General features: G+C 41.1%; 1 protein-coding gene across 2 annotated transcripts in view; it reads right to left on the bottom strand.

The window, feature by feature from the left end:
- The window catches only part of SORCS3 (sortilin related VPS10 domain containing receptor 3), a 581,611-nt gene that overhangs the window by 442,982 nt on the left and 124,130 nt on the right, over positions 1-14,499 (bottom strand). Inside the window, exon 1 of one of the 2 annotated variants that reach the window (XM_038578741.1) lies at positions 811-892. The exons of the other annotated variant lie outside the window; for it this stretch is intronic. Within the exon in view, the coding sequence (XP_038434669.1) occupies positions 811-873 (63 nt within the window). The 5' untranslated portion in view covers positions 874-892. Of the gene's footprint in view, positions 1-810; positions 893-14,499 lie in introns of those variants that run through there. 2 annotated transcript variants of the gene reach the window in all.

Here is a 14,499-nt window from a genome sequence, read left to right as displayed (position 1 = left end):
TCATCCTCTCTACAGTCCATATAAACAAAATTTTATGGACATGAAGGGACAGCCTAGAAGGACTGAGTTCAAATCCAGATTCTGTCTGTAGCTGTGTTGCCTTGGGCCAAGTCCCTTAACCTTTTATTATCAACTGTTTCCTCAATTTTAAAATAGGAATGAGGAAAATTCCTGCTCACAAGTGCTTCTTAGAATCAAATGAAATACTCCCTGTGAAAAAGCTATGAAAACCATAAAGCACTAAACCATTTCAAGGTATTATTAACTAAGATAACAGAACACTTTATCCTGAGATATCTGGGCAGCTCAGTGGTTGAGCTTCTGCCTTTGGGTCAGGTTGTGATCCCAAGGTCCTAGGATTGAGTCTCAAATCAGGCCCCCTGTGGGAAGCCTGCTCCTCCCTCTGCCTATGTCTCTGTCTTTGTCTCTCTCTCTCTCTCTCTCATGAATAAATAAATAAAATATTTTTTTAAAAAAGAACACTTTATTCCAACAAGGCAATTACATTGCTGGAGGCAAATGGGAGATGTACACCCACTAACTGGGGGACTGCCATCCAAAAACAATTGCTCAGGTTTGAGCTGAGGCCCAGCATTATGTAGTAAGCAAGGACAGAATGGCTCTTTCCCTGGGGTTTGAAACCAGCTTTAAGAGATAATTGAAGATCTCTGTGACAGCAGTAAATTTAGTCAAGGAGGGAGACCTTGAGCCCTGGAGGAGGGCCCTCAAAGGAAGAGCTAGAGGAGAAAACGATCAGGAACAAAATACTGCCTTTCATGAGAATTCAGAAACAATAATGAGGTCACTCACCTGCAGTAAGAGCCTGAGTGAGTAAATGAGCCTGGGGAACTCACGCGGGAACATTAAATGCATTCCTTATAAACAGCAACCTAGAGATACCCAGAAAGGGAGAAAGGTGATAAGGTAGAAGGAAAAAGTGCCAGTGATGGGTAATATGGAGGATTACAGAAAGTGCTTACCGCAGTGCTTTATAAGAATATTTTAGCCCATTCTTTCTTTAAAGGAAATCGATGGGGGAAATCCAATGCATAAAACAAAGTAAAATCAAGGTGAGCCAGTTGAGGAAAGGTTTAGAGCCTGAATGCTCAGCCCCATGGTGCCTCCATCCCCTAAAGGCAGCCTCACTGAGGAACATGAGGAAGTCCTTGGGATCTGACAGTAGAATCAGAAGGCTATTGATTTAATAAGGGATGAAGTCTGTGACAAAGACTTCCAGCTTCCATCTGTCTGTCTCTCTCTCTCTCTCTCTCTCCCTTTTAGCACTGAAACCCCTCCTGCCACCTCTCGGTCTCCATCCAGCTAGAGATTTCAGTTCCAGCCTCCCTTGCAGCTAGAAATGATTGTGAGATTCCCCTTTTGCCAGTGGAATGTGAGTGGAAGTGGTGCATGCAGTTTCTGACTCACTTCCTTAGAAAGAAGTTGACTGCTCCCTTTCTGGCTCATTCCTGGCATGGGCATGACAACGGCTAGCATGTGGGAAGCACACAGGAGCTAGTAGAGCAACAAAAATGAAAGGAGCCCGAGCCTCTGGATGAGCTGGTGGAGAAGAGCCCCATCCCTTTCCTGGACCACCCACCTACACCTGGACATGGGAGAAAAAGAAATCTCCATCCTATTCAAGCCTCAGCACTCTGAGTGTCACAGTTACAGATCCCCCATGACCAACCTAAATAAGTATATATGAGAGGAGGAGAAAAAGTGAGCAATAAAACCTTCAATTTGGTGCTTCCTACCCCACCTCCAAGATCTCTGAGCCCATGACTTGGCCCCAACATCAGAATGATGACCTCTTCAAATGAAAAGAAATTCTTCATTGCTTTGAATGGTAACAGATTCTGCTTATGCTTCATTTTTTAGGAAAAGCCATTCAGTAGATGCTCTGTAGGTCCCAACCAGATCTTAGGACTAGATTATGGCAGCACAGAGTTCCTTCCCTCTCCTCACTTTTGCTACGTCTGGGCTTCCGATGTGGAGCTGGGATGTGGCAGTCCTGTACATTCTCCACTTCCCAACACTGCTGCCTCCAGAACACTCCCAGAATGAGCCCACCACTTTCTGGGGGAAAATCTCAGCCTAGTAGCTCATTCTTTAAATCCCAAAGAGATCCATTAGCTCAGGCTGCAAGTGGTATCTCAAACTCAAGAACTTTTACAAGATGTTGAAAAGCAACCGTTGTATAAACCCCTTAAGTCCTAACTCTGTTGCAAGTGCTACTCAGTTTCTATTCTCTTCTATTCTCTCATCTTAGATGATTCAGTTGTTAAATATAGCCAGAATCAGGAGATTTTTGGTCCTCCGTTCCCATCACCTGACAGGCTCACCCTCTCTTGGCTTCAGAGATCCAGAATCTTCATGAAATCACCGTTAAATACTAGATCATTACTGAAAATGATGATGTCGAGGTGTATAAAAGAAACTTAATGCCTTGGAATATAAAATCTATTCTAATCACTACATCTAATTACCAAGAAGAATGACTCACCAAAATATTTAAAATGTCTTAAAATATAATAAAGTGAAAAGAGAGAATGTGAGCAATTGCTTAGTGAGCTGGCAATGGAAAGGAGATCTCAGAGAATACAAATCCCATTTTAGCATCAAAGAAGCCAGGATCTTTCAAAATCGTTGTACGTTCTATTCTTATCCATGTTTAAACTTAAGACCTTCAGAAGTGAAACTTTCAAATTTTTCAACAGGATCTGAAGCTTGCCCTTGCCATATACTACAATGACACTGTAAGCTTTTACATATCTGTAAATTCATGTACAATTCAAGTGTTAGAACTAAATGTATGCCTCAGTGTGTTAGTTTCTTTCAGGCTCTGCTTCAAAACATACATGCCCAGATGAAAGTCCTCAGATGTAAAAATTATCTTCGCAGCAGATTCATATCTCACCCTCAAAGATTCCATTTGCACTGCACCACAACACATAATTCATCCATTCATACACTCACTGTTTTTATGGCAGCACAAGTGACAGGCACAAAAGCAATATTAGCAAAGACTGACCAATCAAGAGCTGGCCTTTTACAAGTGTATTTTTCACACTCAAAAATATTTCCAGAGGGGTACCTGAGGGGCATGGTTGGTTAAGCATCCGACTCCTGGTTTTGGCTCAGGTTATGATCTCAGGCTCGTGAGATCGAGCCCCATGGCAGGCTCTGCGCTCAATGAGGAGTCTACTTAGGATTCTCTCTCTCTCTCCCTCTCCCTCTGCCCTTCCTGCTCATGTTCTCTCTCTCTCTCTCTCTCTCTCATTCTCTCTCTCTCTGTCTTATAACTATATAACTATATAAATATATATATATAGATAGATAGATAGATAGATATAGATATAGATATAGATATAGATATCCAGAGGTAGGTGTTTTTATTTCCATTTTACAAATAAGGAAATTATGCTTTGAAATGGTTAAAGAGTTTTTCTGAGGTCAGAATCAAATATCTTTCTGGTTGAAGAGCCTATCTATTCCCCTACTCTATCTCCCTCCAGAGGAGGAGGGAAAGTGGAAAATGAATAATAAAAGCTGTGGTGCCTTAACCTAGTAGCCCTAAGCTCCAAATGAGAAAGACCTTATTAATTTCCCTGTGTTTACAGATGAGGAAGTGTGAATATGGATAAATGAAGTGCCTTCCCCAGATGACACCAGCAGTAAGTAGCAAAAACAGGGTTTGAACCCAAGGCCATCTGGCTCTGCCCCTTACCTCTACATTAAAGCTGCCTCCTTCTACTAAAAGAAGTGAAAATAGACAAATCAAAAATGAGCAATGAAATAGTCACCAATCTCTATAAATTCAGGAGAAGGAGGAGTCAGTCCTGGCCAGCTGAATCAGGGAATGCTTCATATCCCAGGTGCTTTTTGAAATTAGTATCTTAAGATGGGGGCGTAGCCTCACCATCAAAATAACCAGGAGTGAGGAAGGAAATTTATATGCACAGGTTCTTGCATCGACTGACTCAGTCTAACCCGAAAGCCCATGGTTTATATTCACTGTTGGTGTCATACAGTCAGTGGGTTTTGAAATGTACATAATTATATGTATGCACCATGACAGCATCATACAGCATCTTTCAACTGCTCTAAACATCCTCCTGCTCTTCCTGTTAACCCCTGGCAAACACTGATCTTTTTACTGTCTCCATGGTTTTGTCTTTTCCAGAAATGTCAGAGTTGAAATCATACAGTACATAGTTTTTTCAGATTAGGTCTTTTACTTAATAATATGCCTTTTGGGTTCCTCCATGTATTTTCACAGTTTGGTAGCTCATTTCTTTTTAACACCACATACTATTCCATTGTATGGATGTACCACCGTTTATTCGTCCATTCACCTACTGAAGGACATTTTGGTTGCTTCTAAGTTGTGGCAATTATGAACAAAGCTGCTATAAACACCCATATGCAGGTTTTTGTGTGGACATATGTTTTCAACTCATTTGGTTAAATACCAAATTTTGCTAAATCAGATGGTGAGAGTATGTTTAGTTTCCTAAAAATCTGCCAAACTGTCTTTCAAAGTGGCAGTACCATTTTGAATTCCCACCAGCAGTAAATAAGAGTTCCTGTTGCTCTACACCTTCACCAGCATTTGGTGTTGTCAATGCTTTGGGTTTTCACCATTCTGATAGGTGTGTGTCATAGTAACAAAATTGTGTTTTTAAAAAGAGCTTTCCTGTTATTCTCATACAGATGGCTCGAGGTTGAGAAATAGGGACCTTAAAGAAAAAGCGGCCTTTGCCCACCAGCTTACAGTTTCTCATGTGAGGGTTACCAGGGTGGATACTCAGGTGGTACTCACTGGTATAGCCCTCCCAGTTAAAATATGGACATAATTCTAGTAAAAAGCTATTGTTCCAAGCCCTCCCTATGTCACTCCACCACCCAAGTAGCCCCAAACCCACTGCTTAGACCTTCCAGTGTTACTCACATCCTGTACCCAAGGAGCTAAGGCTTGGCCCTGAGAAAACCTCTAGAACTCTGCTCTAGCTATTGCCAGGGTCCTTCCTGACTGATCGAGCCCAGTCTCTTCAAGGTTATTAAATATTTCAAATATCACCCCTGGGATTACCCTATAAGATTACAGACTGTTTCCCAAAGCTTCCTGAACCCTGTAAACACCTGCTAGACTTGTTCATCAGGTGCCATTCTCAGAATCATTGATTCAGTAGATCTGGGTTGGGGCCCAGAATCCCCTTTGTGTGTTTTTTCCTTTTTCTTTTATTTAAATATCCAAGGTGTTAGGTTTTTGTTTTGATTTTTCAATCTCCCAGGGTGATTCTTATCTTTGGGAGAGTTTTGCAATTAAAAAAAAAAGAGAGAGTGGGAAGAAATATTTTCACTCAAGCTAGAAAAATTCTTCTAAGTCCCAAAAGCACAGATTCTGATTATAGAGACATTAATGAGAGATATAAAATTCAAATCCTAGTCCTACCTCACCTGCTATGTGACTTTGGGCAATTGATTTAACCCATATGAAGCCTTACTTCTCTGAAGCTACAAGATTAGGTAAGATAAATGTATGTGGCACATAGGAGTTACATAAACAATTACAGCCAATACCATAAGTACCCAGCACACTTGTGGACTGTCTCTCAACTTAAAAAAAAATAAAATTAGCCTTGATTTAGACTCAAGGTTTTACTACCTTTATCAGAACAGCAAAATTGGCCAAGGTTGGCTTAGCAACAGTATGACTCCATCAAGCCAATGTCAAATGTGGCTCCTTTTATCTTATTTATTTGGTGGGCATCCAACTCACATCAGTGTTTGCTTTAAAATATTCATTTAGAAGGAAAAAAAAGCCTTTGACTCCATTTTTAGTTAGAAAACATTTAACTCCAGCACTGTCATTAGTCACTAAAAGTTTCATTTTCCAGCCTTCTTACCTATGCCATTTATTTTTCTTTCTATTTTTACAGCAGCAAATATTCTTGGCCCAGCTTCTTGCTTTGTTCTAAACTAAGGAATAAAAAATAAAAAGGGAAATGCCTCTTTCAAAGAATTTCACCCCTCCTGAAGACAAATGATTCTTGGGAATCCCAGCCCAGCCCATGTCATTAGGGATGAATGCCACCTTGTCATAAGTGGTAGGCTGCAAAGAGTGGGGAAATGGGCAGATAATGAAATTACTGAACACTCAAAGTGTCAGAGACTGACAGACTGGGGCCATCCATCACCAATTATATGAGGCATTAACATGCTGCTTTTCTATCCAGAGACAAAGACAGCAACAAGAATAGTAAATAGTCTGGAGTGGGTCTGTGCAAGAAACCAATAATTTAATGACCTGACAACCAGCAAATACCCTCAAAGTGTGGCCTGCCTCTGCCCTAGAACTTGTTTTACACCCAGCACCTTGAATGATACAAAATGTCAATGTTTCCTAAACACCAATCTTTCCTGCCCTACCTTCTTTGCAGCTACATCTGTGTAACAACTGTACTAAATGCAATGTGCTTCTTTAAATTGGCTCTTCTTACTAAAATTAATTTATTTCAAAAGAAAACTTGGTATTACTATCAAAATGAAAAATCTATATCACCTGCCATAAATGCAGAAGAATCGTGAAAATAATTGCAAAGCAAAGAAAACAAGGCCATTAAAGCCTAGTCAATACTGTCCCCTGCTGTGGGTTCTGAGACTGAAGCCACCTTTTACTGTTAAAATAGGAGATTATCAAGTGTTAGAAAGCTGTTAAAGACATACTATCTTCAAACTGATATTCTTTCCTTGATGTCTGAAAGGGATCAAAAGCAAACTTGAGAATTAAGTATCTCACTGAATGGGCCAATGCTACTCACAGCCATACCCATGAACTAGATGGATTTCCACTTTAGAAAATACTACTAAGAGCTCTGGCTACAGAAGGTATGGCACTGATAGGTTTTTCACAAATACAGAACAAACTATGGAAATCTCAGGCCCTGCTAAATACAAATGTGAGAAAACAACAATGTTCCACCCAGCTAAAAGGTAGGCAACTCATAGAATCCCTCCCCAAGAACATTCCTAGGAAATATCTTAGTTTGTGATCTTTTCTTCCTTTGGATCCAACCGAAAAGGTTTACCCAAAGCCACACCATCACTCAGGATGGTTCTCAGTCCGAAGTAGGGCAAGGAAGCCTGACTGGTGACCTGGCCATTAGGCATATAACTCACATTATGGAGAAAGCTAAAGCTGGTAACTAGAGCCTTGAATCAGGGAACCAGGATCAAAGAAGTGTTATGGTGTCAGGTAAGACTTGGAATTGGTCTCAACTGCGGGAATGAAATTAGCTTGCGCCAAAGTGTAAGCAGCACCAGGGACAGCTCCTGCAGCCCCAAGCATTGCTTACAAAAGAGAAGTAGAACTGGTGTTTTCTGGCTACCACCAAGTCTTTTTATATACATACATATGTATATGTATATGTTTTATTGAATACATTGGACACTTTATATTGGTATCAAGAGGGCAACTACTGGCCCTTAGAGAGCGTTTTTAAAACTGGGGCAGGTGCGGGGGGGGGGGGGGGGCAATGATGCAACCAGCACTGGATTTAGTGGGCAGAGGCAGGAATGCTGATCATTTTACACTAGGTTGCACCATGGAAAATCATCTCACACCTTACACAGCTTGAAACAGCCACCAGACATTCTTATAGGGAAGAAACTATTTGTCATTAACCAAGCCTAAAGCCTAAATTCATTTTACATATAAGCCAAAAGTATTTTGCACAGTATTAATAGGCTTAATTTTCTAAGCACATAACTATTATGTAGGTTATAAGAAGACTGTGTTTTGTTTTATAAAGGATTTTACCAAAAAAAGTATTCACCATTTTTTTAAAAATCATGTAGCAAATGGTGATACTTGTGTGTGTTGCCAATACCACACACCTGTAACAGTCTGCTTTTGTAGTTGCCTCTCTGTGATTCTAGGTATAGGAGCAAGCATCTGATGACTTCATTGTATCTCCAGTGTAGTCATACCCGAGCATTTATCGAAATACATGCTATTTTGTTATAAATTACTCTTCGTTTACTTCTCCTTTATATTAAAGTCAGAGCATTATGTTGATTTTAATTATGTTTGTAGGCACGTTACATTATCTCTGAATTTCATTTCAGTACTATAAAGGGAGTGTTTCAAAATATTTGTTATAAAAAGGGGAAAAGGGATCTGATATGCCTGAGAATACTGTTCTCAGTGATCAGCACCATTGTGGTTTGTCTTCTTTGTCTCTATAACCCCCACCATGTCCATGGAGGACCCTCCTTAGGGCAGAGAGAAACAGGCTCCTCATCCTCTCCAAGCCCTATGTGGGTGTTAGGCCATGACATCCAGAGGGATATGGTACTTAACCAAGGAGATCAATTCCAGTGGGATCTCTTCTGAATCCCACAGCAAATCCTTGTCCTGGTAGCAAATTCTATAAGAAGGTATGTAGGTTGGTGTTGTCTATTGAAGTAACTTTCAACTATATGCTACATAATAATCTCAATCTCAATCATTCTCTCTCTCTCTCTCTCCCTCTCCCTCTCTGTGTGTCTGTCTGTCTGTCTGTCTCTCTCTCTCTCACGTACACACACACACACACACAGGATCTACCTTGATAAAGCTCCTTGATCTTTTGTTTAAATCCTTGTGATAAAGGCTCTTTTGGTCCACTTTCCCTAGATTTCTATAGCTAATTCACCTCAGAGCTCCCAAGCCTCTCCACCCCATACCATGGTATCCATTCTGAGCCTCAAAGCCCCCTTTATCACTGTTTGTCTTTCCCATCACTAGCAACCATTTGGCTCTTCACCACTTTGGCCACATGATAGAAAATGTCCCAACCAGAGGGAAAACAGGGGAATACCCCGTACTCCAGAGAGCGGATGAGCAATACATGTATGACATTCTCCAAACCAATATCCCAAACACAATATTTGACAAAAATATGGGCATAAAGTCTGACAGCAGAACAAAGTATTGGGAATCATGACTGTTCCAGAAAATCAGGGATGAATGATCCAGATGGAGAGATCTTAGAACTCTTCAGAGGTAGCTGCTAAGAACAGCAGCAGTTGCATATTACTTTTCCCTGGTGTAGAAACTGAGGCAAAAGATTCAGTCCTGACCCTCCTACCACTGCCAGCATCTTCTCTAGCTTTGCTATTCCTGCCCTGCCTCACTCTATCCCTTAAATTCTGGCCACTGCAAGAGTTCCACTGACAGTTCCCCTCTCTCTCTCCAGATTCCACTCCTGGAAAATTTAATTCATTCTGACAGTTGCCTTACCATATAAGTGCCAATGCAGCCAAACCTTCCCTCTCCCATTCAGACCTCCTTCCTGCTCTTTAGTTCTCTTCATACAACCACCTTCTGGAAAAATCCAACCTTTTTAACTACCAGTACTTCAACCACAATATGTCAAAATTGTACACATCCTCCTTGCCACCCCCTCCCAGTAAATAAAATCTTTGTTCCTATCTATATTCCTGTCTCAACTAACAGTCATCACTGTCTTCCCAGCACCCATAACAGAAACCTGACAGCCATATTACTGAGTTAACTGTCCCTCAAACTCAGGGCTAAGTCCTAAGAACTCAGTCTTTGCAATGGTAACATGTTACTCTATCCTCCGTTCCCATGACATCAGTCCAGATTTTTATCACTTTTCACCTGGAATATGTAATACCATGGGCTTGCACTGATGGCTCTTCCTCCTCAGAGCCTCCCACCCATCCCCCAATCTCCTAGCATCATGATCCTATTAAAGTGTCTAGTCAAATCTCACACTTAGCTCCCACCAAGCTTTCAACAGTCACCCGTGGTGCAGAATCCAAGTTCCTCAACACAGCCCTCCATGACTGTTTCCTTTCAATAAGGAAGGACTAGAAGCATTTGAATCAGTCAGACCTGAGGTTGAATTATAGGTTCACAGACTTCTGGCTGCATGACCTTGGATAAGAACAAGAGTGCCAACTCATTATTTTAATTGTCCTAATTGTAGAGTCTGTTTGTTATATATAAAGTTAAACTTTCTATTCAGCCACTTTAGGTAAAAAAAAAAAAAAAAATACATCCATAGGAGATGTATCCGACGTTCAAAATAACTCACTTCTAAAATGATAAAAATCTCTTCTTTTATCATTAATGGGGATAATAATGATGCTTATCCCAGGTTTGTTGTGAAGATTTAAAGGAGAAAAAATATATACATATTAGATATATATATACATTTATGTATAATTATACATACATTTGCATATATATACATATATAATTATATACACACTGCATACACACATACATGTCTACATATAATTATATGTACATATTACATATGTATACACATTTATTTATAATTACATATACAAACTGTGTATATACACATATGCATATACATATGCATTGCTAGATACATACACATATACACATTTATGTATATGTTTATATGTATACATATATATATACATTTTGTTGTGTGTACGTATATACATATATGTATATGTATATATATTCCAGCACAAATTCCAAGGCTCCTTTCTTCCTTTGCCTAACCATGATACTTTGATGTGGTACAACTCCTTATTAAGAGGTAAATTTAGGAAATCAATGACCCCAAAATCACCCAAAAATCTCAAAATAGACAGTTGTTGTTAAAGACCAAGGAACCCACAGTCCATCTGAGGGTAGAACAAAAATCCAAAGGATAGGGATGCCTGGGTGGCTTAGCAGTTTAGCGCCTGCCTTCAGCCCAGGGCATGACCCTAGAGTCCTGGGATCAAGTCCCACATCAGGCTCCCTGCGTGGAGCCTGCTTCTCCCTCTGCCTATGTCTCTGCTTCTCTCTCTCTCTCTTATGAATAAATAAATAAAATCCTTTTAAAAAACCCAAAGGACAACACACAAGCTACAAAAATTTGGGAATTTTGAAAGGCAGGCCATGTCAGTCCCAGACATTAGAAGTTTCATGAAGGAGGCTGCTTCTAAACTTCTTTTGAAGGAAATAATAACTGCAAAGAACTGTAGCCACCCTGATACCAAGAACTCTTAGAAGTTCACCCGCTAAAGCAGGAAATGTTACAAAGATCACAAGGACAAACATTCACTGCATTTCTTCTCACGGCTGTGAACAACCCAAAGGGAATAAAACACTCACTGCCTTCGAGAACCAAAATGATCTTATAAAGCTGTTAACATGTTTAACTAGTGAAGCAAAGCAGAATGGGCTGCAGTGGAAAAGAGAAACCAACCACATGCCACAGGAGGATGAGACTCTAAGTGGCATCAAGGGCACCCCTGATAAACAGGCAGGTAGCAGCTGCAGGGTGAGTGTGGAAGTGCCAGTATGCGTCCTCCATCTTCTTGCCCACATACCTCCAACAGGATAGGCCTCTGATGTTTTAGGATAACTCTGACTTTCTTGGACCCTGTTTTTCTTAATTCAGACCAGAACTAGCCCCAAAACATGAGTTTCTCTTTGCAGGTAATGTAGACACTGGTCCAGGCTTCTCTCTGTGCTTATGCCTCTACTCCTTCCCCTCCCTTCTTTCTAATTTCATTCCAAAGCAGAAACATGACAACTCTGCAGAAGATTACAACCTCTGGTTTTGTTATGGAAAGAGGTATAGAAAATATGAATATCTGCTCTGACCACAGCCACCTAAAGATTATCAATTTGGAGAGCTCCAATTTTCCCAGAGTTGCAGAGAACACTAGATGATCCATTATGCATCATCATAAGAGCGTCTCTGCTTATGAATGATGAGAAGGGCTCAGGGATACCCTAGCATGGGATCCTGGGTGTCTGTAGCTTCCCCAGCTCCCAACCATACCAGAGCAGCATGAACACCCTTCCAAATCTTCCTATGTCACCAAAGTACAGTGACCAAAATGCAAAATCTTAGACTCCAGGTTGTTCCAAGTTGAGAGCCAAAGGGCTGGCTTTAGAGTCCATCCTTGAGGAGCCTGGATTTCAGAAGTGCCTTATTCTAGTCAAATCCAAATTTTAAAAATGTTCAAAAATGGCCACTTCACATACCATTGATCACCACTGGGCTACCACTGGGCTAGGTATCTCTCCTGGGTGGTTTTAGACCCTTAAATTCCACTGAGCCTCTTTTAAGTCATCGTAAATGGAGACAACATCTTAGCTGGCATACAGGCAGGGGACTAGATCAGATGACTTCTGGAGTTACTGTCCAGCTCCGATTTGCCTGCATAGCAACCAGGAAAAGAGAAGGCTGTTTTCCAACTTCAACAAGGGACTGGTTTTTTGCCAAGTTTGGATAGATAGATGTTTGTTTGTAGGGCTCTAAGTCCATATTGCCTCTAGGACTCAACAAACACCTGCAAAATGTCCAGTTAAAGAGGAAGGTATCAGTTTCATTGAGCCCAGGGTCTGCCTACAGCCCTACAGTCCATTACAGCACCTCCTAATTTCAGGGAGTCCTGTCTGCACCTTTCTCAGACATACCCACTCTTCCACTGGCCTTGCTGTGAATAGCTCATGTGTATTCTTTCTTTAGATCTCAGTGTGCCCTGGGAGTTTTATTCCCAGCTGTGGTGGGGGGGGGGGCTGGGGCTCCCCATCCTACCTTTCATCTATCACACAACTGGCCAGGGGAACAACGCTTTCTGTAGACTACAAAACAGATCAAGAACAGAATTGCCTGAGTCTCCATCTTTAGGCAAACCAGAAGTGCCATCTTACGAAGATCAAGTAGCTGCGGACTTCAATTTCCTCCTTAAAACAGGGAAGAGAAGGTTGAATTGGGTTCATTCAGAGCTCACACATGCATTATGCAAAGAACCATATTGATTCTGCTAAAGGTAAATGCCATTAGTGCTAAGGCCACATTTTGCTCGTCTAAGTATTCCTTTCTAGCACTGGGAGTAGTATATAGTAAGCAATCAGTAAAAGAGCTGCTAAACTGTCAACCACCCAGTTGTAATCTCTGCCTTCAGAGTACTTAATATATCTGTAGGAAAAAAAAGGGACCCAAATAACCATCACAGAGGGTAGATAGTGAGTACTAAGAGACAGATGAGCAATGAAACAGAGTTAAGTCCTAAGAGGGAATATTGTTTTCACTGGGCATATCAGGGAAAGCTTCAGGGAGGAGGTGGCACATGGGCCCCTAACTGGGTAAACTATTAGACTCAGGAAAAAAGGAAAAAAGCTTCCCAACAGTAAAATCAAGGGGATCTTTCAGTGTCAATCAGTCCACCTGGGGATCTCAACTCAAGACCCGAGATTTTTCTCTCCCACTGTCTTAAAAAGAATCTCTCTCCTTTTTTTTTCCTTTTCTCTGGACTTCTTTCCAATACAACTTATTTTTTGTTCCCCCTTCACCTACTTCCCCAGCCACTGCAAACTCCTACCGGGAAGTGGTTTGTTAATGTTCTTCCTTTCTTTTTGTCAGCCCTAAGTTAATGGGCTTCTGGCTAAATACTTGAATTTATGCACCCTACATTGTCTTTTCAGCACCATTTTCAGTAATTTATAGGAACTGCTGTCTGCTGCATTGTGTTATTTAAGACTGTGGATGGTTTTCGAATATAGTCTGCACAGTGGTGCTTCTGTGGAGGACAGAAGCAGTGTTATATGGAACCTGGATGGGCTCTCGCTCTCCCGTTCTGGGGATGAAATTCGTGTATGGGTGAGTTACTGAGGAGAGTTATGGCAGCATTGGCACAGAATCCCCTGAGTCATGCCAACCCATTAAGAAGAGACAGGATGAGGGAGAAAGTCCTGAATTATCCGAGAAAGTTAGGCATTGGGATCGCCAAGACCCCTACTAGCCAGAGAAAGCCAGAGAGAGGAAACATCGCTCCAAAAGTCACACAACCATATATTCTTTTTATGGGGATGGCAGCAGAGGGCTCAGAGCAAGACTGACTAAGTGTTCACCTCCACATACAGCTACACTTTCAAAGAGCAACCATTTTCTTCTTTATGCTTATCAAGTTCTTGTTCTGAATTCACACTGTGCTAAGAATGATTCCATTCATTTATTTAATTTTCTCAGCAAATCTGTTGTAGTTTCTACATTTCCTGGCAGAGAGATATGCCCTGGGAAGAGAGCCTCCCAGATGCAACACTACATCCCAATAACACCCTGTATAACCCAGGTTTTCTAAGAAAAGCCCAAGGCAAGAAGTGTTAGCTTCTACTCTGAGTGAAATGAAGAAGTCCTCACCCTCCAGGAATCTGATATCCAAGAGGAAAAAAAAAAAGAGGAGATGCATTTTTCAATAACTTGAGGCAGAATGCATGAAGATGTAAAGAGCTGGGCTACCTCCTAGCTACCTAGCCAACTTTCCCCCACAGACTCTCAATGTCAATGCCCAGGGAGGATACTTTCTGACTACCAAACATGCAGGCCTGGGCATTACTAAAGGAGGAAGATGGGAAATGACAGAAACGTTCAGGAAAGGAATTGTAGAACTCCCCAGATCTTGGACAAGGTGTGACCTACAGATTATTTTCAAGCTCAATTTAAT

The sequence above is a fragment of the Canis lupus genome, chromosome 28 (assembly GCF_011100685.1).
Source record: "Canis lupus familiaris isolate Mischka breed German Shepherd chromosome 28, alternate assembly UU_Cfam_GSD_1.0, whole genome shotgun sequence".
Lineage (NCBI taxonomy): Eukaryota > Metazoa > Chordata > Mammalia > Carnivora > Canidae > Canis > Canis lupus.
Note: the sequence above shows the minus strand (reverse complement) of the source record. Positions and strands in the feature narration are given on the sequence as shown.